This window comes from Scardinius erythrophthalmus (genome assembly GCF_964197995.2).
Source record: "Scardinius erythrophthalmus genome assembly, chromosome: 2".
Classification (NCBI taxonomy): Eukaryota; Metazoa; Chordata; class Actinopteri; order Cypriniformes; family Leuciscidae; genus Scardinius; species Scardinius erythrophthalmus.
In genome coordinates this window covers 27,179,634-27,202,930 of record NC_138222.1, presented here as the reverse complement: position 1 = coordinate 27,202,930, position 23,297 = coordinate 27,179,634, and the positions used below count along the sequence as shown (strand labels likewise).

The 23,297-nt window shown below is 38.7% G+C and overlaps 1 protein-coding gene across 1 annotated transcript in view; it reads right to left on the bottom strand.

The window, feature by feature from the left end:
* Positions 1-745: 745 nt before the first annotated feature.
* col4a5 (collagen, type IV, alpha 5 (Alport syndrome)) overlaps positions 746-23,297 on the bottom strand; it is a 66,949-nt gene continuing 44,397 nt past the window's right edge. Inside the window, exons 18-49 of the mRNA XM_081348754.1 lie at positions 23,114-23,158; positions 22,904-22,997; positions 22,169-22,204; positions 21,782-22,033; positions 21,583-21,672; positions 21,091-21,161; positions 20,754-20,945; positions 16,091-16,259; positions 15,291-15,383; positions 15,072-15,176; positions 14,708-14,805; positions 13,324-13,474; positions 13,064-13,177; positions 12,484-12,651; positions 12,273-12,362; positions 12,031-12,177; positions 11,409-11,507; positions 11,175-11,264; positions 10,934-11,073; positions 10,544-10,850; positions 10,401-10,451; positions 10,095-10,280; positions 7,217-7,350; positions 6,784-6,856; positions 5,681-5,752; positions 5,463-5,591; positions 5,237-5,335; positions 4,211-4,423; positions 3,927-4,104; positions 2,497-2,611; positions 1,596-1,768; positions 746-1,493 (exon numbers count right to left, since the gene is read on the bottom strand). Of these exons, the coding sequence (XP_081204880.1) occupies positions 1,412-1,493; positions 1,596-1,768; positions 2,497-2,611; positions 3,927-4,104; positions 4,211-4,423; positions 5,237-5,335; positions 5,463-5,591; positions 5,681-5,752; positions 6,784-6,856; positions 7,217-7,350; positions 10,095-10,280; positions 10,401-10,451; positions 10,544-10,850; positions 10,934-11,073; positions 11,175-11,264; positions 11,409-11,507; positions 12,031-12,177; positions 12,273-12,362; positions 12,484-12,651; positions 13,064-13,177; positions 13,324-13,474; positions 14,708-14,805; positions 15,072-15,176; positions 15,291-15,383; positions 16,091-16,259; positions 20,754-20,945; positions 21,091-21,161; positions 21,583-21,672; positions 21,782-22,033; positions 22,169-22,204; positions 22,904-22,997; positions 23,114-23,158 (4,056 nt within the window). The 3' untranslated portion in view covers positions 746-1,411. The remainder of the gene's footprint in view (positions 1,494-1,595; positions 1,769-2,496; positions 2,612-3,926; positions 4,105-4,210; positions 4,424-5,236; positions 5,336-5,462; positions 5,592-5,680; positions 5,753-6,783; positions 6,857-7,216; positions 7,351-10,094; positions 10,281-10,400; positions 10,452-10,543; positions 10,851-10,933; positions 11,074-11,174; positions 11,265-11,408; positions 11,508-12,030; positions 12,178-12,272; positions 12,363-12,483; positions 12,652-13,063; positions 13,178-13,323; positions 13,475-14,707; positions 14,806-15,071; positions 15,177-15,290; positions 15,384-16,090; positions 16,260-20,753; positions 20,946-21,090; positions 21,162-21,582; positions 21,673-21,781; positions 22,034-22,168; positions 22,205-22,903; positions 22,998-23,113; positions 23,159-23,297) is intronic.

Below are 23,297 nucleotides of genomic sequence, written 5' to 3'. Positions count from 1 at the left end.
ATTAATATACCATTGCATTGTAATTTGTAAAAGAATCCCACTCTAAAAAAGTTCACCTTGTTTGTTTCTTTTATTTCAGTCATTTAAGTTTATAACAACTTCTGGATACTAAACATAAGAGAGGGAAATTATTTTGAAATACACATTGTTTCACCCCATGATGACTTGCAAGATGTTTTCGATTAGATAAATCACTGTCGGTCAGCAAATTTTAACTACAAATAACTATAATATAATATGCCAAAATGTGGTTTATGTTCAAATTTTCTGAGAGACAGTTGTTCATCTAATCTAAAACAGCGATACACCACACTGTGGCGTAATATAACTAATAAGAACCAAAGAAAGGTTTACAAATTCATAACACTAGTATTTGATGGGTTTTCACAGAATTTTCCTCGCTGTTTAAATGAAATGAGAGATCTGTAAATACAATTACATTTACTTGACAACTACTGAATGGAAAAAATATCCTCCTACTGCCAAATCAAGTTTCTGGATATATACTTTCTTTTTAATATGTATGTATATATATATATATATATATATATATATATATATATATATATATATATATACATATATATATATATATACATATATATATATACACACACACACATATATATATATATATATATATATATATATATACATATATATTTATAAAATACTGTTTCATTTAAAGAAAGTTCTTTGTACAAATGTCAGTGTAAATGAATGTGGAGCTAATATGTCAATAGGAGTGAGTGAGCATCTGACAAAGAACCCAGAAATTCATTAAAAATATCCATTTTGTTTTATACTAAAAAGGTGTTTTACACAATATACACATTTTATTACTTACAAAAAGAGATAAATGACACATTTCTAAAAGGTCCTGATACAGCATTGTTAGTACCACCAACAAAGAAGAAAAAGTGATTGGAGAAAAATGATAGCCTTTAAAAAAGCAGTCCCATTAATGTAACGCTTCAGTGCATTTCGTCTCTTTGATGTTCAAAGTGCCGATTTGGTAACATGGAGACAATTCCACTCAAAAAAAAAAAAAAAGCGAGAGCATTTCTCTCAAAACATCATAAAAATTTTCATAGGGAAATATTACATGAAAAGAATCTCTAGAAAATCTCATAGGAAAAAGAGAAAAATATCTAATGCACATTGTGTCACAACTGCCATGGCACCTTGCTGGATCTGTATTTTTCTTTTGAGGTACTTCTTTGAAAAATGAAAAAAGACTAATAAATTCATTTATTTTGTTCAGTTTCTTTTGCTGTGTCGCACAGTAGCACCATAGAGTTAAACGTGAAGATACTGCACCAATGAAACCCCACTGGTGATCAGCATGATGGCCGCAGTCGTTGTAGGTGACGGCTGATCCTCAACAACCGACTGCACAAAAGTCACTACGTTACGTCCTCTTCATACACACAATACAGCGGCTCACACGGGTCTGCAAGTTTCCAGCTTTCAGTGTCTCTGACTGTGGCTTTCTGTTTGGGCAAAGAAAGAACAATACTCTATTGATAGACGTCTTTTCATTTTAAGGACCCAGTTTTTCAAGAACGTTTTTGTACTTTTCAATGAAATTTTACCTGAACATTTCATTCACGTCCACAGTGGCCAGCCAGTAGCTGTACGAGTTGGTGTAATAATTGCAGGTGCCTCGACCGTGGCACTCGATGAACGGAGAGGAGCGGAACTCCTCCAGACAGGAGCCGGGAGAGGCGAGAGCCTGACCCGAACCCTCGGCACCTGCACTGGTGTGCTGTGACACAGACAAATCAATGCCAGTCAACGGCAAATAAGGACGTCTGAGATGTACTATGCTTAATTACATGAAATGCAATCCCATAAAAGCGCCGATGGGAGTAGAAAGTTCTGCAGGTGATTTACTGACAATACGCACATTAAAAAACACAGATGCAGCCGGATCATTTCAATTTCATAAGAAAAACTTTAAAATAAGCGAAACAACAAAAATTTCTATTTTTTGATATTTCTTATTTAAGAATTTTGGCCTGACAGTGGAAACGCAGTTATTGTAAAAGTGTGATCTCTAGACCTGGAAAAGTCATGTAAATTAATAAAATCTTATATATATATATATACAAAAAATATAAATAAAAACTATTTTAAAAATCCTTATCTTTAATCCTTATCAAATAATGACTGGAAAAGTCATTCCAGAGTGAAGACAAAATATACACTACTACTACAAAATAAATGACTAGTTCTGAAGAACAGAACTTAATATTTCATTTGAATTATTTTATTTATTTTAATCTATGGACACTCAAGTTTCAGTAAATCAAATTTTTTTTTAAAAACAAAAGTCATTATAGTAGATGTACCAGAGGAAAGAGCAAATATTGTTATGGACATAGGGGGTGTTGCAGTCAAAAAGGTTGAGAACGTCTTGTCTAAAAGTTGATGGTTCTCTTGTCACATTTCAAGTTCCCCAAGAGTGCCTAAGACCTGTGGTACTGTACATACCATCATGAAGGAGTAACCGATCCAGAGAATTCCCCAGTTCAGCGGGCAGGATGGCACCTGAATGGTCTGGCTGTGTATAGCAATCACCATGGCTGGAGCTTCACACACAGAACACCTACACACGCACACGCACACACACACACACACACATGTTGAATTTTCATGTTTTATGGGGACTTTCCATAGACAAGGATTTTTATACTATACAAACTGTTTATTTTAACCCTTACACTAACCCTACCCATAACAGAAAACTTTCTGCATTTTTACATTTTCAAAAAACATCACTCTGTAGCTGTTTTCCTCATGGGGACCAAAAATGTCACCACAAGGTCAAAAATGACTAGTATTACTAAGTTTGTGGGGACATTTGGTCCCCAAACCCCCTTAAAGGAATAGTTCACCCAAAAATTAAAATTCTGTCATCATTTACTCTCCCTCAAGTTGTTTTAAACCTGTATGACTTTCTTTCTTCTGCTGAACACAAAAGAAGATATTTTGAAGAAAGTCGGTAACCAAACGACTGATGGACCCCATTGACTTCCATAGTAGGAAAAAAAAATACTATGGATGTCAATGGGGACCAGCAACTGTTTAATTACCAACCTTCTTTAAAATATATTCTTTTGTGTTTATCAGAAGAAAGGAAATCATACAGGATTGGAACAACTTGAGGGAGAGTAAATGATGACAGAATTTTCATTTTTGGGTGAACTATTCCTTTAATGCTCTGCCATGACGCTTTAAGCTTGACGTCAACTAGTTGCTGATCATGGCCTATAGAGGGCGCAACAGGATAACAAATCTTTGAAGTCCACTTTTACCTCCGTTTCCATCAGTTAATATGACAAATAAATGCATAGTCTGAAACATTGCTCAAAATTGATCAGGTAAATGCATGTTTTTAACAGCTTATTGTACAGGTAAATTAATCGCCATTTTAACGCACATTCATAGCTCACACATCATGTGCATATTGCGCACACAGAAACATTCAATAGCACACTGTTCTGTGATTTATCAATAAAATAGCTCAGAAACTGAAAAGTTCTAGCATATTTTTCTTAGTAACTAAAACCCACAGCTTCACTGTATTAGTAGAGAGATGCTGCTAGGTAGAATGAATTCACACACAATTGCTCTCTCACTAATGCATTCATATAAATATTATGTCGGAGCAATAGCCTTGTGGGCAGCGCTGTGTCATATGCCATAGCTGTACACAATGCAACTCGCGTTCAAGTCTCAAAAGTTCAAAGCATCAAAGTTTGTTCATTAATGATGTCATAGCGACTACAAAGTCGTTCAACCCCTCACACACACACACACACACACACACACACACACACACACACACACACACACACAAAGCGATGCATTCAGGTCCCACTGAACTGAACTAATCATCTGTTAGAGTGACCGTCTCTTACCGACTGATGTAAGGTTTGATGGCTTCTCCAGTGATGAGTGCCATGCTCATGGGCATGGGCTGGGGTGTGGATAGCCAATAGGAGTAGTCATTACGGGACGCGAAGTTGCAAACATTGTTGATGTCACAGAACATGAAGGGCATTGTGCTGAAACGACGTAGACAACTACCAGCCGTACCTGATGTTTTTTAAAATGGAGAAAAACGACACAATAGTAATGATCTATGTGATGCGAGAAAAAACATGATACATGCGTGTGCTCTGTGCCTTTTAGGGCTACTCACCCAGGTCCTGTCCATGCGCCCTCTCGTTGCCTTGCACATAGAGTAAAGAGTAGCCATCATAGATAAGGCCTGTGCCATCTGGACATTGTGGCACGTCTGTGGTCTGACTGTGGCGAGTGATCAGAAAACCATGTGCTCCAGAAAATGGTGTTGAGGGACCAGGAGGGCCCGGAATCCCATCTGGACCAGGAGGGCCGGGATAACCACGCTGACCTGTACACAATTACATCATGGTGATTGTGAGGCTGATACATGGAATTGGAGAAAATTCAGGCACTGTTTATAAAGCCCCCTGTAGTTCGTGAAAACCTCGGAGCCACCAAAATCAAGGACGATCCTTAAAGGCATAGTTTTGCACAAAAATGAAAATTCTGCCATCATTTATTCACACTCATGTCATTCTAAACCCATAAGACTTTGGTTAATCTTTTAAAACACAAATCAATATATTTTTAATTAAACCTGAAAGGTTTCTGTCCCTCCATTGAAAGTCCAGGTATAACCAAAACATACAAGATCCAACATACATCATAAAAGCCCATAAAGGCATTGTAAAACTAATCTATATGAATCGAGCGGTTTAATCCAAAGCTTCTGATGAGATATGATCGCTTAATATAATGAACAGTCCAGGAACAGGACCAATAAGGTTTGTTCTAGCGCACGATGCATGCTCTATATGCATGTGTGTTTATGTGAATAAAAGGCTTAATTAAATCTGTTCATCATATTAAGCGGTAATTTCTCTTCACAAGACTAGGATTAAACTGCTTGATTCATATAGATTCATTTTATATGCCTTAATAAGCTTTTTGGATCTTCTCAGTTTTGGTTAGCTGGACATTCAGTGGAGGGACAGAAACCTCACAGGATGAAGCTAATTCTGATGGGTTTGGAACGACATGAGCGTGAGTGATAAATCTTTTGCCTCTAATTGGACAAGACAGCAGAGATGTGCCAAATGTTTGAAAATGACCTGAGCTGGATCTGAACTTGGGTAGGCCACATATTGGACCCTGACATTACCTGTTGGTCCAGCTGGTCCTTTATCTCCCTTCCTTCCAGGTGGGCCGCTAAATCCTGGAGTTCCCATTTGACCTAGGTCACCAGGGTTGCCAGGTGAACCTAGAAGATGAAGGGACATCAGACATGAGGAGGAAGAAGACCAGACCAGGTCCTATAGTCTTGACCAGCCTTTGCAGGTAAAGAATCTTTATTATCTGCATTGTCTAGTCTCAGTGTAACCACTAACCTGGAAGACCCTGTAATCCCGGGGGTCCTGGTGGGCCTCTGCTGCCTGGTGGTCCAGGTCGTCCAGGTTGACCAGGCTCGCCCTTCACAACAATAGGCGATTGAGCAATGCCTGGGTCACCAGGAAGTCCTGTGATCAAAAGAGGGGAGTAAGTATTAGAGAATGCATTTTTATCGGATTTGTAAAGGGAAAATCATCCGTGTTTCAAAATGACACACCTCTAGTTCCAGGGTCCCCACGTTGTCCTGGGCTGCCATCAGCTCCAGCAGGGCCAGGTTGTCCTTTAGGTCCTATAACATGCAGAAGTTACGTGGATAAGAAGAGACTTTTATAAATAAGACTTAAAAACAAGCTTTAACATACAATTTATTATTTAATCATTCTGATGTTCCAAACATATATGCTGTTATTTCTTTTGTGAAACACAAAAGGAGAATTATTAAGAATGATCATGAGTTTCTTTATATACATCCTGTACACTACCATTCAAAAGTTTGGGGTTGGTAAGATTTATGTTAATGTTTTTGAAAGAAGTGTCTTATGCTCACCAAGGCTGCATTTATTTGATCAAAATAAAACGCATGTGTCGTGGTGCTCACGTGACCAGCGTCGGCCAATAATGAACCAGCGTTCTGACATATAACCTGGAAGCGCTGCACTGTGTTTACAACGTGATCACCGTAGCAGACTGACATGGAGGAGAAGAGATTGTTGAATAAAATCATTACTTTTGTTTGTTTTTTGCACACAAAAAGTATTCTTGTCACTTCATAACATTAAAGTTGAACCACTGTAGTCACACGGACTATTTTAACGATGTCTTTACTACCTTTCTGGGCCTTGAAAGTTGCAATGACGTTGCCGCCTACGGCTGGTTTAGAAACCTCACGGATTTCATCAAAAAATATCTTCATTTGTTACAAAGATGAAAGAAGGTGTAACGGGTTTGAAACTACATGAGGGTGAGTAATTAATGACAGAAATTAAATTTTTGGGTGAACTAACCCTTTAATGCATGCAGCAGTTAATTTCTATAAAAAAAAAATCTTGCTGACCTCAAACTTTAGAATAGTAGTGCGTATTGAATAATGTTGCATAATGAAAAGATCGAAATTTAAAGTGGGATTCAGTGCAGAATCATCCCCTCTGCTGATGCATTTAAGTGTCATTCTCCATACAGCATATTAGAACTGGCGTACACACATAAGACATGCAAGAAATATGTCACTGCGCTTCATACGCCATTTTTAGAGTAAATAATGACATACTTTTAAATTTGTGGGTAAATAATTCCTTCAATGGTTATAGAAGGATAACTGACCTGGGAATCCAGGAACACCTTGAGGTCCCAAATCTCCTTTCAGGCCACTAGGCCCTTGATTTCCTGGATTACCCTTGTCAAAAGCAAATAACAAACATCATTATCTAACTGAATATAATAAATATAAATGAATAAATAAATGAACAACTATTTATATTATTTGAAATCATTTTATTATGTGAGAAGAAGAAAAAAAGCAGAAAGACTCTTAAGTTTACTAAAATGGTTTAACAGTCATTATCCAAAAACAGATCAGAATAATTTATTCCACAGGGCAGTGCAATAAAACAAAAATCCTCGTCTTCTTTTTAGCAAAATCACACAAAATCTCAGAACCCACATTAACCAAATGCAGCCTACAAATGAAAAATATATGAAGCCCTTTGCTAACAATAATAAAACCTTCTCATTAGAACACATTTATAATAGTTACCGGAAAGCCAGGGGAACCGCCATCTCCTTTCTGTCCTGGTGCACCAGGTATCCCAGAGATTCCAGGCAAGCCCTTCTCACCCTTCACTCCTCCACTACCTGGAGGTCCACGGGGACCCTCAGGGCCAGGAGGACCTTCACATTCACAGAACAGAAATCAGTTCCTCAGAATCAGATCAAAACAGCATGCATCTCATATCATGAAACCATTGTCAATATTATTCAAACAAGCAATGTGTGCATGTTTATCATGTATATTGTTGTTGTATATAGTGTGCTGAATGGTTCTGGGATGATCTATGAGAAGGAGAAGGTACAAAAGAGCGATCAACTAAAGACTCAGAACTATATTCCTAGAATTGGATAGGGATATGAAAGTTAAACAAAGAAAAAATCAAACATGAACATGAACCATCCCAGTCCCACCCAAGTTAAATCATCTAATGACTAACGGAGGTGCACAGTATGACACAGGTGAGTATCAAACCAAGTTGTCTAACCTGCAGGACCTATAGTGGGGTCAAAGGTCAACGGGTTCCCAAAAGTCCAATAAGAGGAGAAGCAAAGAACAAGATAAAGGTTTTTAAAAAGGAGCACAGCAGCACAAGTATACGATGTGGTAAGGAACATAAAAGTTTAGAAATGTTTACAATTCTGATATATTGGTTGCTTTTACTTCCAGTTGCTTTACAGAAGGCATTACTGAAGAAACAACTTCGCATATTTGACATAGAATGTATCTTACCATTGAAAAGTATAGGGCTAGCAAGATGAAAGAGGCTAATTAACACTTTCATTCAGCAAGGTTGCATTCAACTGATCAAAAGTGACAAATGATTTCTGAAGGATCATGTGACACTGAAGACTGGCTGATGAAAATTCAGATTTGCCATCACAGGAATAAATTGCATTTACCAGTTATTTTAAATTGTAATAATATGTAACACTATTACTGTTTTACTGTATTTTTGATCAAATAAATGCAGCCTTGGTGAGCATTAGAGACTCCTTTTCAAAACATTAAAAAATATTCCAGACCCCAAACTTCTGAATAGTAGTGCACATGCACATCTTCATTATGCTGTTAAGATTGTTAATCACAATCTGAATAATCAAAACATGCACATTCTTTCCCTTCTGTTTTCTTCAGGAAATACTTTTTATCAAGTTTGCTGCAAATAGGATAAAACATTTACATGAGACATTCATAATCGTATTATGAGCAAATATTCTTGTGCATGTAAATTATATCATTGTGCAAAATCTAATAATCTGCTCAAATACAGGCAGCAAATGCAAACTGTGGTCATACTACTTTTTAGAAGTAGGTTTATTGTGCATGCTGACATAAAGCAGTAATTGTATAAATCTTTTATAGCACAGCATAGTATAATTGACTAAATGTCTAGATATAATACAGATGAATTACTAATTATTAATAGGTAGATTCAAATTAAATTCTTTCTAACAGAGTTATGTATTGAAGCATGAAAAAAAAAAAATCTATAGCATGAAGAAGCTGACCTTCTGGGCCTGCAAAGATCCCATGTCGTCAGGAGGAGCAGAACCATGCCGCAAGAAACAGGAAATGCATATAATACCCAGAATGCACCTGGGTAAAATAAGCCTAATAGACACTAGCCAAAATGGTCTCCTTCTTCATCAACTCTAAAAGCTTTTGGTAAGATACTTATCAAACAGCTCTGATTTCAATTTTATATTACCTGCTTTAAAAAATATCAGCAGAATTCATGAAAGTTTTTGCTCTTTTACACCAAGGTGGAGATCATTTTAGATAGTCCTGCAATGGCTTTTCATTTCTTTTAAATCAGCACATCTCCCATGCAAAAGTGCTAGATGACCACTAAATTTGGTCACAGACATAGACAGCATCCTGTGGAGGACACTGCAGCTTCCACTGCTGAAGGGACGGGACGGGTGGAAGTGAAGACACACAAGGGTGAATGGATGGGTGAACAGCTAACCGTGGATACAGGAAGCAGACACTGTGTGTAATACTCATAGGGCCCCGACTGGGCAACTGTGAAACACTGACAGCAAAAAAACCTCTGCATGCATGCAACTCCTTTACTTCTCTCGAACACATGACAAACTGGCACACAATTAAGGAAGGGAGTGATGAGAATAGAATATCACTTGCAGTGAAGAGAATGCAAAGAGTGTGTCTTGTGCTCCTTGATCTGAGAGTGTATTTGTGACAGTGACATAGATGTAGCATAATCATGATTGCCTGTGTAATATTCCATGCAAATCAGTCAAACAAACAAAATCAAAGCCAGTATGCCCTCTGGTTCACAATTGAAATATTACTTTAGCTAATTAAGTGGTTCCCAAACAGGGGTACTTTCACCTGATTTAAATTTTTCTAAGATAAATCTATAAAAGATACGTAGATACGAATGTGTGTTAATGCATTCAGTTCCTGAATGTGTACGTTGTCAATTACCAGACAAATATCATTATCTTCTCTTGTATAAGTTTCCATGATAGTCAGATAGCCTAGTCTAAATTGATGGGTCTGTAAGCGTACATCAGACAACAACAAACACTGTAGTAAAGCACAGTATTAATTAATAGGAATATGCAGCCAAGCCATTATTTGTGTCTATATTTCCTGGTATTACAAAATCATGTGTTTTTTTGGACGATTTAAGTACTGATTAAAAACACTTGGTTGATCTTTTTTATTTTTACAAATTTGTTTTAAGAGTTTGTTCTTTATTAATTAGATATTCTACTCCAGGCTACTCTTCATAAAAATAAATGAACAAATGCAAATATCAGCTTGATGTGATCATTTTGACATTGTGAAACCAACAGGGCAGAGCTGGCCAAAAGGGATGAGATGTTTAACTTACCCGATCTTCCAGGTGGACCAGGTGTGCCTTGGACACCTTTAGGCCCCTGCGCAGGCAGGCCTGGAGGCCCAGGTGGTCCTACAGAGCCAATCTGACCAGGCAACCCAGGGAATCCCGGGTCACCTTTCGGACCAGGAAATCCGGGACTTCCGGGAGAACCCGGAAAACCAGGGTCTCCTTTAAGCCCTGCGACATAAGAAAAACAGTAAATCATGTTAAATCTGTTATGAAAATTATAACAAGGAACTGTTCAAATTCTTCTAGTGTAAAAATTAAGACACATGAACAAAACTCTCAGCATTTCACCTGGTGAACCGGGAAAACCGGGCGGGCCTGGGCCACCAAGGCCGGGAGCACCTGGGTAAAATGTTAAAAAGAAATGATTCCAGATACTGTACATATACTGAGCACATCTTGCGAACTTTGATTTCTTCTGAATTCAGACTAACCTGGTTCACCCTTTTGTCCCGCAGGTCCTGGAATACCATCACGACCAGCAAGACCTTTATCGCCAGGATTGCCGGCTGGTCCAGGTCGTCCAGGATCTCCTGGTCTTCCAGGTGCTCCACTAAGACCAGGAGGGCCTGTAACACCATCCAAACCTTTAGGTCCAGGATTGCCAGGTGCCCCTTGGAATCCTGGGAGTCCCGGATCACCCTTTGGTCCAGGGCTACCAGTCAAGCCTGTAGGTCCTGGAGGGCCAGCTTGGCCTTTCAGACCAGGGTTTCCAGGGAATCCTGGAGTGCCTGGTTCACCCTGGGAATTTCAAAGCATTTAATAGCATTAAATATTAAAAGCTAATATTCTCAATGCTGAAGTAGTAGACAATATGTTTTTACCTTTGGCCCAGGATTTCCTGGTAATCCAAATCCTGGTGTGCCAGGATCACCTTTGGGTCCCGGGAACCCTGGTGATCCTGGGGATCCAGGTTGGCCTGATCGGCCAGGTTGGCCAGGGGTTCCTTTCATTCCAGTAATTCCTATAACAAAGAAGACTAGCTCAGTCTAGCTTCAAGGTTTCAAAGCTACTGAAACATAACAAAGGTTTTGGTTTAGAGCCATATGGGAGTGAGGATCTGACCTGGAAATCCCATCTCTCCCATGCTACCCTTCAGTCCAGGGGCTCCTGGAGACCCTGGAGTTCCTGGGATACCAGAATCACCTTTGGGGCCTAAAAACGAATACAAAATAAATTTGACTGGTCAACAAAACCCCATTCATTAGTCTATATACTTTGCAGTACATGACAGAAGACTGCTTGATTGAAGATGCTTTTGATGTCTCAAATTCAAATATGTGTACTTGTTTGCTTTACCTGGGGACCCTGGTAGTCCTGGCCTTCCATCTTGCCCAGGGAAACCAGATTCTCCAGGGATACCGGGAACACCCTTTGCTCCTGGTGGTCCGCTTAAACCTATATGACAAACAAAGAGAATCGTAGAGTCACCAAAATACATGAGGAGATTAAATGTTTCTTTTTGTTAAACTTTGAGTATAGAAAAACATATGTTGAGGAGGGATCCTCAAATATGTACTGAAGACAAGAAACAGAAAATGCATATAATACCCAGAATGTCCCTGGTCAAATTAAGCCTAATAGACACTAGCCAAAATGGTCTCCTTCTTTATCAACTTTTAAAGGTTTTGGTAGGCTACTTATCATCCAAGCTCTGCTATCAATTTCATATTAATGGATATTAAAATATATTAAATAAAGATATAGATATCAAAAACATATCTATTTTATACAGTATGAAGCTCTGCAGAAACCCATTTTAGGCCATTTTAGATAGTCCCACAATGGCTTTTAATTTCTTTCTTTATATATTTTCGGAAGGGAGTCCATCACAAGGGGATCCTCATATTTTGGGATCCTTGACATCATCAAAAAGGCCATGATGGTGTGATCAAGGTAGCAGCTAACAGGCTTGTCTCACCTGGAACTCCAGGTTCTCCTTTTTGTCCTTTATATAGCTGTTGAGGTGATATTGGGCCAGGTAGGCCTGGAATGCCTGGGTCACCTCTGTCTCCCTTAAATCCACTGGAACCTGTGCTTCCTGGTCGTCCTGGGACACCGTCATCTCCTGCAGGGGAGCAAAGCACAATAATATTTCACTCTATGAGAGACTTTATGAAATTGTTTCAGAAATGTGAGCTGAAGCACAAAATGGTATTAGACCTTTTGGTCCTGGAAAGCCTGGTCTGCCAGGGTTGCCAGGGCCACCTGGAGGTCCTGGAGCACCCATGCCACCCATGTCACCTTTAGGCCCTGTAATAATGATATAGGATAAGTAGAGAAGGACCAGGATAAAGAAATAAGATATATATTGTATACATTCAACAAATGCAGTTAAAATTGTGAATATTAGTATATATTGCTATCATATTACCAGGCAGTCCCGGTAGGCCATCTTGACCAGGTTGTCCTGGACCCCCAGGTGGACCAATTGCGCCAGGAGGTCCAGGAAATCCAGGGCCTCCTCTGTCACCTGGCAACCCTGGAATACTCTGACCTGGGGGGCCACGGTCTCCTTTCTCTCCATTCGCACCAGGGACTCCTGAAGTAGAGAAGACAACAATGGTGTCATATAGTGAAACACTACTTAGTATTACTAGTACTAACATTTGTGTTTGATAATGCTTGAGAGATACGCTTCACCTGACACACATTTTAGTTATGAGGGTCAAAGAATTGTTACAATTTCTAGACTAAATCAAATTATTTTATTTAAAATTATAAATTGGTGTGGTTTATAATCATTAAAATTGTGTTTTCTTAGACAAAGCATCTCCTTGTGCACATAAGGACATATTACTTTGCATAAAAATAGTCTAGAGCTCGCACAAGAGTCTCTTATAGTGGAGGCTCCAGTGGTTGCATTAGACTAGAAATAAATCTGGCAAGCATATCTCTAATTCAAGAACCATTCTTCTATGAAGAGAGTTTTACTGAAACAACCATAGACATACCAGGAGACCCCATAGATCCAGGAGGTCCAGGAGGACCAGGGGGGCCTTGAATGCCAATGGCAGGGGGCCCTGGGGGGCCACGAAGACCAGGACCACCAGGAAAACCACCATCACCTAAGTGCAAAAAGAAAATGCGAAGAACTTAGATAAATTGTTTTATATTTGCAATACAACTTCATTTTAGTCTCGAAAGGCATCTATTTTGTGTCTAGTGCAGCATAACATTTTTTTCTCTGTTTGAACATGAAGTAATTCTCTACCTTTAGGTCCAGGGGCACCGTCGCGACCTGGACGACCTGGTGCACCAGGGCTTCCAGGGAAACCAGAATCACCTTTAGGACCAGGTGTACCTTTACTGCCTGGGGATCCTGTAGGACCTGAAGGGCCAGGTAGACCAAAACCAGGATCTCCCTTTGGGGACATAGACACTCATTGGAGCTCATTCCTAATACAGTTCACTTATTTATACCCCTAATGCACTTAATGATATATAGCATACAACCAGTGGACACTATATTGCCCATAATTCAATGCAGAGAGGATGTTAGAACACACAAAAACGAAAACAGATGCACACAGCAGCTTAATTTCTTCCGGCATATTTCAATTTGCACTGGTACCCCTCTATCATTTTTCATCTGATAAAAAATGTAAAATATAGCCATCCAAAATATATAGTTCAAAATTCTGTCTTGATACTTTGCAGTCACGTGATATCTGGCGGGCAACAAACGCGGTTAGTGCATCCAATCGCACAACAACTATCTGGCATGTCGTGTACACCTCAAAACACCAACCTTTGTATATTAAAACTGGCAACGTCCTGGCAAGATCCTTGATTAGTTTACTGGTTTTCGTTGCTAGAGAATGTCGTTCTTTCCCGCCAGCCAGTACAACTGACGTCACGTGCAAAGTATCAATATTGATACTGTACAGTATATTCAGTATTGTTCGAAAGTCTGGGGTCGGTAATTTTTTTTTTGGAAAGAAATCTCTTATATCTCCTATCATCAAGGCTGCATTTATTTGATCGAAAATACAAAGTACAAATAAAAAGTTGTATTATTATTTAATATATATATATATATATATTTTTTTTATTATTATTATTATTATTGTTTATAATAATTGTGCAATTTTATTAAATTTAAAAATAACTTTTTTCCATGTTTTAATATATTTTAAAATGTTATTTGTTTTATTTTATGGGAAAGTTGAAATCATCAGCCATTACTCCAGTCTTCAGTGCAACATGATCCTTCAGAAATCAGTTTAATATGCTGATTTGGTGCTCAAAAAACATTTCTTATTATTATCAATACTGACAACAGCTGGCCAGGATACATACTCGGATTAACAGAAATTATAAAAAACAGCATTTATTTGAAACAGAAATATTTTGTGACAATATAAATGTTGATGCTATCACTTTTGATCAAATTAATGTATCCTTGCTGAATAGAAGTATTCTTTTTTTTTTTATTATTCTTACTAACCTAAATTTGAACAGTTGTGTATACAATGTGCAATAGAATGATTTAGAAACTGATTATTAAAATATTTATCACATACATGTAACATACTCGTGTCTATTGGTGAAGTTAATAATATTATATTGTATTGTGTGGGTTAAATGTCTCATACTTTGGGTCCAGGTAATCCAGGCTGACCAGGTAATCCATCCAAACCTGGTCGCCCAGGAATGCCAGGTCCACCAGGGGAACCATTAATACCAGGAAAACCTGGAGAATATCAACAGCACTGTTAGACATATGGACAAAATAGTCCGTCACTACCTAAGAAAAAAAAGTACTTAAAAAAAGGGAAAAAGGGAAAGAATATGTGGAACAATACATGCACCTAGTGAAAGTCAGATAATTCATCCTGGCCAATTAATTAGCAAGTATTTGGCCAAATCTGATTTCCTGTGAATTGGAAAACACTTAGCAGTTGACAAACTACTTGTGACAGAATCTATTAGTGTTTTAATAGCGGGAATACATTGTACCTTTAGTACCAGGGGGTCCTGGCAAACCAATACCAGGAAGACCAGGATCTCCTTTGGCTCCAGGAGGGCCTGGGAACCCAGGCTGTCCAGCTTGGCCTGTATTACCTGTACAGATATGGAACCAGTCACTGTTAAACTTTGAATTCCCAATCTGCTCCATATGCATTCAAGACCACTAAATGTGTGCTGACAAAGTGTAGTAAGCCATTTTGTCTTTACCTGGACTTCCTGGCAATCCGGGATCTCCATCACGCCCTGGAGGTCCACGCTCACCTTTTTCTGGCACAGCCAACCCAGGTTCACCTTTCTGACCTACATTGAGATGATGTAATGTCCAAGTTACTCATCATTCAAAGTCGTTAAACTTCTTTTAAGTCAAAAAGTAGTCAGCTACACACATTGAACATAATCACACATACTCAATTATGACAACTCTCTGAATAGTTTTAGCATGTTAAAGAAAAAGACAATGTTATTGTCAATGTATTTGGTACAATGTATTTGGTATTGGCATACTAGATCTGCTTATGAAGCCTGCTGCTGCAGAGCAAGTACGGACTTGCTACTTCCAATAGATACACAGACACGCTGCTTTGAGAATGTAAAATATGCTGCTGCTGCTGCTGCTGCATGAAGACATTCATAAATCCCGTAGCGGATCTAGACAGATGGAGCTGGGGGAGGAGGAGGATTTTAGATGAACTCAAATAAGGCGCTGCAGGACCAGCTTACAGTGAACACTGAACCAGAGCAAATGTTGAGCCAGCAATCTCATTGGCTGCAGAATCAGCAGAGGCCAATTAGCTTATGCCATGTAATAATGAAATGATTGCTTTTAGACTGCATGTAAGGAACAATCAGCCTGCTCCATCTAGAGTTTCAAGACTGAACTAGATATTTACCTTGATTAGTGTAAAAATATAATATGTACAGTAATTTATATTCACATATTCAATTCATTGACAGCCTTAAAAAAGTCATTTCAGTAATACTAAAAACAAGACAGTATTGTTTTTTACCTGGAGCTCCAGGACCCCCTGGTCTTCCTGAAACGCCCTGAATACCCTTCTCTCCAGGAGGTCCCTGTGGACCAAATCCTGGGGGACCACTTAGACCCCTGTCTCCTGGAGGTCCTGGGAAGCCGGGTTCACCTGGTGGACCTTGTGCACCTTTCACCACAGCCGAACCCTTTAAGAAAAAATGGCAGACTGTTTTGTGAACCTGTTACTTAAGTCACGGAAAGTGCAGTTTCTCGTTTTAGAAGTGAAAAGTATGTTAACATAGAAGTCTTAAAGGCATATAGATAAATGCAAATATTTATATATTTAACCCTTTTTATTTCTAACGACAAGGAACCGACAAGATCGGAGTTGTTTTCTTGGTTGTGTTTGTTGTTTACCGTTTACATGAGAATGTTTCTTTCAAACTTTCAAGACCATTAAGTTTATAAATGACCAACTTCTAAAAACAAATTTAAAGTTGTCATGGTAAAGAAATGCTTGCTTATATGTAGCCTTGCCGCTGCTGTGACGCTGTACAAACGCTTCCAGTGTGAATATTCTTGTGCGTCTGCAGCTGCAGTGACGATGAAGTTACGCTGACGAGAAGCTCAAGCTTGTGGTCTGAAAAGGCCGTAAGGGTCAGAGAGAGGGTGGAAATGTTCTGGTTGACTAAAGCCCTGTTTACACCTGGTATTAAAGGGATAGTTCACCCAAAAATGAAAATTAGCCCCATGATTTACTCACCCTGAAGCCATCCTAGGTGTAAATGACATTCTTCTTTCAGACGAATACAATCGGAGTTGTATTAAAAAATGTCCTGGCTCTTCCAAGCCTTATAATGGGAGTCAATGGGCCCCATCTTACACCCGGCGCAATGCAGCGCCAAGCGGGACGCAAGTGTTTTTTGCTAGTTTCAGTCCGATGCAGTTTTCATTTTGTTCAGTCTTTCCACTATTAAATTCCGTCATGTAAATAAGCGAATCTGCCATGGCGTGAGCGCAACTGGTATTTAAAGCGAATGGGAGATGAGGCTCTGATTGGTTTAACGCACGTAAATCCCAAATCAGACCCATTGCTCATTATGAGAATAGGGACAACCCTTTTAGACCATGCGTCTGGTGTGCCGACCATTTTTCCCAGCGTTAGACTAGCAAAAGTGGATTTGGACACCCCCTAAGTGAACTTGCGCCGTGCGCTTTAGACCATGCGCTTAGATCGTTAAAATAGGGCCCAATCGGTATGTTTTTGCAAGTCCATCAGAGCCTATCCATCCATGATAAAAGTGCTCGAAACGGCTCTGGGGGTTAATAAAGGCATTTTGAAGTGAAGCGATGCGTTCGTGTAAGAAAAATATCCATATTTAAAACTTTATACACTAAAATAACTAGCTTCCGGCAGACGGACGTACGCAAGTCGACTTACGCCAAAAGAGTAACACTTGACGATGAATGACTAGCGTTGTAGGAGTAGCGTAAGCTGACGCCTCACGCGGTTCAAACCATAGATATAAATACTAGATGTCGCCTTGGGGTTCTAAGCATGCGTCAAAACCGCCGCCATCTTAGAACAGGGGTCTTGTCATAAGAAGTAGCTAGGTAACGCTGCTTTCTCTCCCTGTACTTTGAATTCATGGATGATGCCGGACTTTTGTGATGCATATGGATGTTCACACGAACGAAATCTAAACCAGACAGCATGGGATTACATTTACTCTGTGGATGGTAGTAGTCAAGTTGTTTTTTTTATAAGTTAAGTGTACATTTCTCTGCTTGGAGGAAGAAAATGAACTGTGATTCTCGCACAGAAAATTAATTGTGAATGTGCTGTACACTTTAGATATTATTTGAAATAATCCTTGTTTAAAATGTACAATATGCAGGAGTTGATCCTCAATACCCACTTTTGGCTGTGTTGTTGTGCTGTGTTGTTCCTAACTTTAGATTTTTTTACCGATTGTACTCAAACCTTTTAATGAAAAAAAAAAAAAAAAAAACAGTGTGACACTTGTAACCTGTAAGTACAGTCCTAATAGTATGCTTGTCCTCTCCCTGTCAATCTTCAAACAGTACATCCATTCTTATACATAGAATTCCACAAATCCTATGTATGTGTACGTTTTGCACAAGGATACAGTGGGCTCAAGGGTTTGTTTCTTCCTGGGGATGGAGGTGTGGAAGGACACTGGAATTTGTGAAAATGTCAACTGTTTAAAGCCTTTCTTTAAAGTGAATTTTGTTTTGTCTGAATTGTATCTTAATTTTAATCATTTTTTTCATCAAGCAATTGCCTGGATTTAGGCCTAATTAATAAGAAGCAAATATAACGAACAGACAATATAATCATGGAGGCGCCCGCGTGGTCACTTGCATTGCACGTGAACTGGAGAACTTAACGAAACTCATGTATGCCTTACACAGACATGAGAAATACATCAAAATACACAAAGCTTGAAATGTCTTTAAACAAAAATAATTCAAAACGAAAAGGAAAAGGCTACTCTCTGATTATGTAATCCATTATGTGCAATTCTCTCTATAGGCGCGTTCACTATATGGCGATCGGCAACTTCATCTTTGCAGCCGAATCGACAGTTTATTAATAAAAAATTAATGCACGCGTGTCACCGGATTTACAAATGCACATCTTGCTTGTTGCACGCACACATTATGTCGAAATAACGAGATATTATGTTGAAATAACATTGTTATTAATAATACATCTTTTAGAATGAATGATTGAATGCTAAATGTTGCGCTTGTTCAATTTAATAAAATTAAAACTTTAATTGTGATCATTAAAATAATTGAATATTAAATATTTAGTGGCCAAGTTTTGCTAATTTATATATATATATATATATATATATATATATATATATATATATATATATATATATATATAAAGTAGCGATAGTTCATTCTAAGTTTACGCAAGTGAAAGAATGTGACTAATAAACGTAGGCCTATAGCACTATGCGTTATATTTTGAAGAATAAGTAGATTATCTTAATATCAAAACCTTAAATTTTCTCTGGACTCGATGATAAATACATGTCTGACCGTTGGAAAGAACCAAAAAAAAAAAACATTCATAACGATTTATGGTGATTTTATTTCCGTTAGACCTTTGCCTACATTGACGCTGATGCATTAAAGAGGAGGGGCTCCCCTGTTCCAAGATGGCGGCTCTATTGACGCATTCGTTCCAATGAACTGCCGTATACAAGGCGACATCTAGTGTATATATCTATGGGTTCAAACAAACAGGGCTGGGCGTCAAGTTCAACTTGTGCTCTCGCGAGAACTCTGGATTACCCAGGGTAGCGCAGCACTGATACAACGGTACTTTGTAATCCATAAGTAACAAACGCGCTAGTTTTCATAAAAAATAAATATGTAACATAATTAGGTACTTTAGTTATTATTAACACAATAACGTAACACATGAAGGCTATGTTTCTCAACACTGAGAATGAATAAATAAACGCCTGTTTCTCCAGACTCGCGCTTATCAGTAATCCACAAATCACATCACTTTCATAATCACGAAGCCATAGCGATTTCAAATTTATTAAGATTTATTGTTCAGCATTACTTGAGCATTTTATTATTTGCATGGCTGAATGATGTCTTCCTCTTTTCTGAGTGACCATGAATAAGGGAGTATTTTAAGATAATCCATGCGATCCGTGTGATCATCGAATCCATAGGATTAAGTTAACTCAATACAATATTTAAACTTTCCACATCCACCCCAGGCCGTTTGCCTTCAGGAGTCAGAAGTACCGTGACTACTGTACTGTCCTCGCTTGTGAAATCAGTCAGACGGCGGGCCGCGGGAGTGGAAGGGGGATCGAGCGGGATTCTTTATTGGTGTCGATTTTCAGTCTCTTTTTAATGATAGGCCTTACGCATCTGTCAATCATCCCCGCTTGCTATTTGGGGAATGAACCCAGCGCTATGATTGGTCGAACTCTACTTTTGTTGTTGCTTGATTTGAGGACTGCACGAGGCATCACCAGGTTTTTGCGTAGTTTAGAGTGACAAATCGTACCAGCATACTTTGAAGTCAAAATGCGTATCCGCTACGCAAAATGTGTACAGGTTGGCAGGTCTGCTGGAGGTTCTCTAGAGAGCACAGTATATATATTTGTGTGTGTATGTTTAAGTTTATTTTCATTATTGCTTTATGGTAAATGTGATTTTATGTTTATTTGAGTTTGTGTATATATATATATATATAGTTTCACCCTTTAAATTTACAGAGACCCCTTTAATTATAAAAATGGTTTGGTCTGGTTTGTCAAAAGGGCTTCATGTGCTGATGTCCCATTTATTAGTCCGAGTTTTTTTACTCTCTCTTTCTTCTGCACAATGTTTGGTCAGTCCTTAAGTGTTGCAGTCAATAAAATGACACTTTGTTGACTCCATGAATGTCTCCTGAAAATTTTATGGAAGAACACTTACAGTGGACAAAAGAGACGGATTTAAACACCAGGTGTAAACGGGTTTGACCAAAATGCATCTTAATGCCAGGTGTAAACAGGGCCTAAGATTGTGGATAGTGGATAAATGGCAATTCAGTAGTCAGTGTATTATTATGATAAATAACATATCAGTTTATTTAACTCTATAAAAGACCCAAAAGTTGTACATCTAAAGAAAACTGAACAAACACTCACAGGTGGTCCTCTGAGGCCAGGGGGACCAGGCACGCCATCACGACCAGGTCTTCCGTCGAGTCCCGGCAGACCAGGAGAGCCAGGAAAGCCTGTGTCTCCCTTGTCTCCTTTCACACCCAGAATAGAGATGGCATCGCCTGGGTCACCTTTTTCTCCAGGGTATCCAGGGGGACCCTGAGGTCCTTGTATTCCCTAAAGGGTAAATATATCACTTAAATGTTATTTACTAAAATTTCATTGAGACCTGCTGAAATGTAAAGTAATTATATTTTCTGAATAACTCTGTAGCATCTGCCACTTAAAAAAAAAAAGTGAAGTACTGTTAGGAAGCACTCACAGGAGGGCCTATGAGCCCTTGTCCTCCTTGGTATCCTCTTTCTCCTTTAGCTCCAGGCAAACCAGGAGCACCTGACACAAAAACAAGCGTGACATGCAGCTTGAAAAGCATCTGTACTCTATATAAAAAAAATAAACAAAAAATTGCCATTTTTTTGTGAGATAAAAGTTTGGTTCTTTACTGTACATTGGTATATACTATACTTTTGTACTGAAATGTACCATGTTATTTACTTGGTACTTCAAAGAATACTGTGAACTATCTTTTGTTTTTGGACCTGAGCATCATGCATCACCCTTCCTATCATGATTTATTGTAAATAGAGATGACCGGAGATTTCGATAAATTATATATATATATATATATATATATATATATATATATATATATATATATATACTGTATATGCGCCTTTGTTAGGTAAAACATCATTAAAGAAAACATCTGTATGACACATGAAAGGTACATATGTACGAATTACTTAAATCTTACCTTGATTTCCAGGAGGACCTGGAAACCCTGGGGGTCCTGGGACAGGGTTTCCATTACTAAAACAATTCACACATGTCTCTCCTTTTTGACCTGTGACAATTGGCATTAGAGAGTATTAGCCACAATGTTCTTCAAAAAAACAAAACAAAGTATATGTTGTATACAGATTTTGTTTTCTAATATGAAATGCATGGCAAACCTTGCGGTCCTCTTTCTCCAGGATATCCACGCTCGCCCTGTAGGCCTGGTGGACCAGGAAGGCCACGATTACATTCTATGTCGCCGTTGAATATTCCTGGGGGACCAGGAGGCCCTTGGAATCCTTGGGGACCTTGTTGACCTGGTCTCCCAGGTGGTCCAGGGAGCGAGATTCCAGGCTGTCCCTCATCACCCTTTTCTCCTCTCTCTCCGGGTAAACCTGGCGAGCCGGGAGGACCTGGACCTCCGATTCCTATGATTAAAGATTTCTTTCATTTAATTAACTGCATGAATTAAATTAACATGATCAATCATACACTGAAAGAATTGTAATAGAAATATGTGTGAACTACAATTGCATAAAAAATAATTTGGTTTTAATGCTTACCTGCAAGACCTTGTGGACCAGGTGGCCCCTGAATACCTACCAAAAGACAAAAATGCATTGACCTCTGATACAAATTACACTGTAAAGCATATTTGTATGGATAAACAGTACATAAATTATAGTTCTGGCCACTTTCTCCAAAGTCTGACCAGGCCACAATACATGACCTTACAACTGCATCACTGAATGTTCTGTTCTGATTCATGGCAATAGCTATGTTTCCATCCACCTATTTTTATGCACATTTTGGGATCCTGCATAAAAAAAACGCTGGATGGAAATGCCAAAATGCACATAAATTCAAAAAATGCACACAAAAAATGTATGTGCTCAATTGAGGTGAATAAATGTTTTATCCATTTAGAAAACATGCGCTAAAAACCTCGATGCGCAACAGACTTCAACAGAGGATGTGATTAGACAACTGGACTAACCAGCAGACCAATTTCATTGCACAGCATCTCAATGTTGGTTTGATCATTCTGAAATGCCTGTGCCAAAGTGCCATGGCTGACTTCCATAGTATTTTTTTTCTATACTTTGGAAGTCAATGGCGCCCAATTGGCGCCAGTCAATGGTTTGGTTACCGACATTCTTCAAAATAACTTTTTTTGTGTTCAGCAGAAGAAAGAAATTCACACAGGTTTGGAACAACTTGAGGGTGAGTAAATGATGACAGAATTTTCATTTTCGGGTGAACTATCACTTTAAGCTTGACCTTGAGTGTTTAAATACCTGGAAGTCCTCTATCTCCTTTAGGTCCAGGTGATCCTGGCTCACCACTGTCTCCTTTTGGTCCTATTCCACCTATGCCTGGGAACTGCCCATCCTATGGGGTGAAAAGGGTTATTTTTTAATTAAACTAATGTTAAAATATAATAAATAATGATAAACATCAGGCCTATGCAAATATGACAGAATAGAAGAGAGAAATATTCAACATACCCTGAATGATGGAGGTCCAGGAGGCCCTTGATTACCTTTCTCACCCTAAATGTGTTAACAAAAGCATATATGTATGATTTCGAGCCAGGGCATTTTCTCAGAGGAGGCAAGGGAGCTAGTCAGTGATGCGCGGGTTTATCCGAAATGAGCGGGTGCCTGCGGTCACCCGTGGTTACCCGCGGTT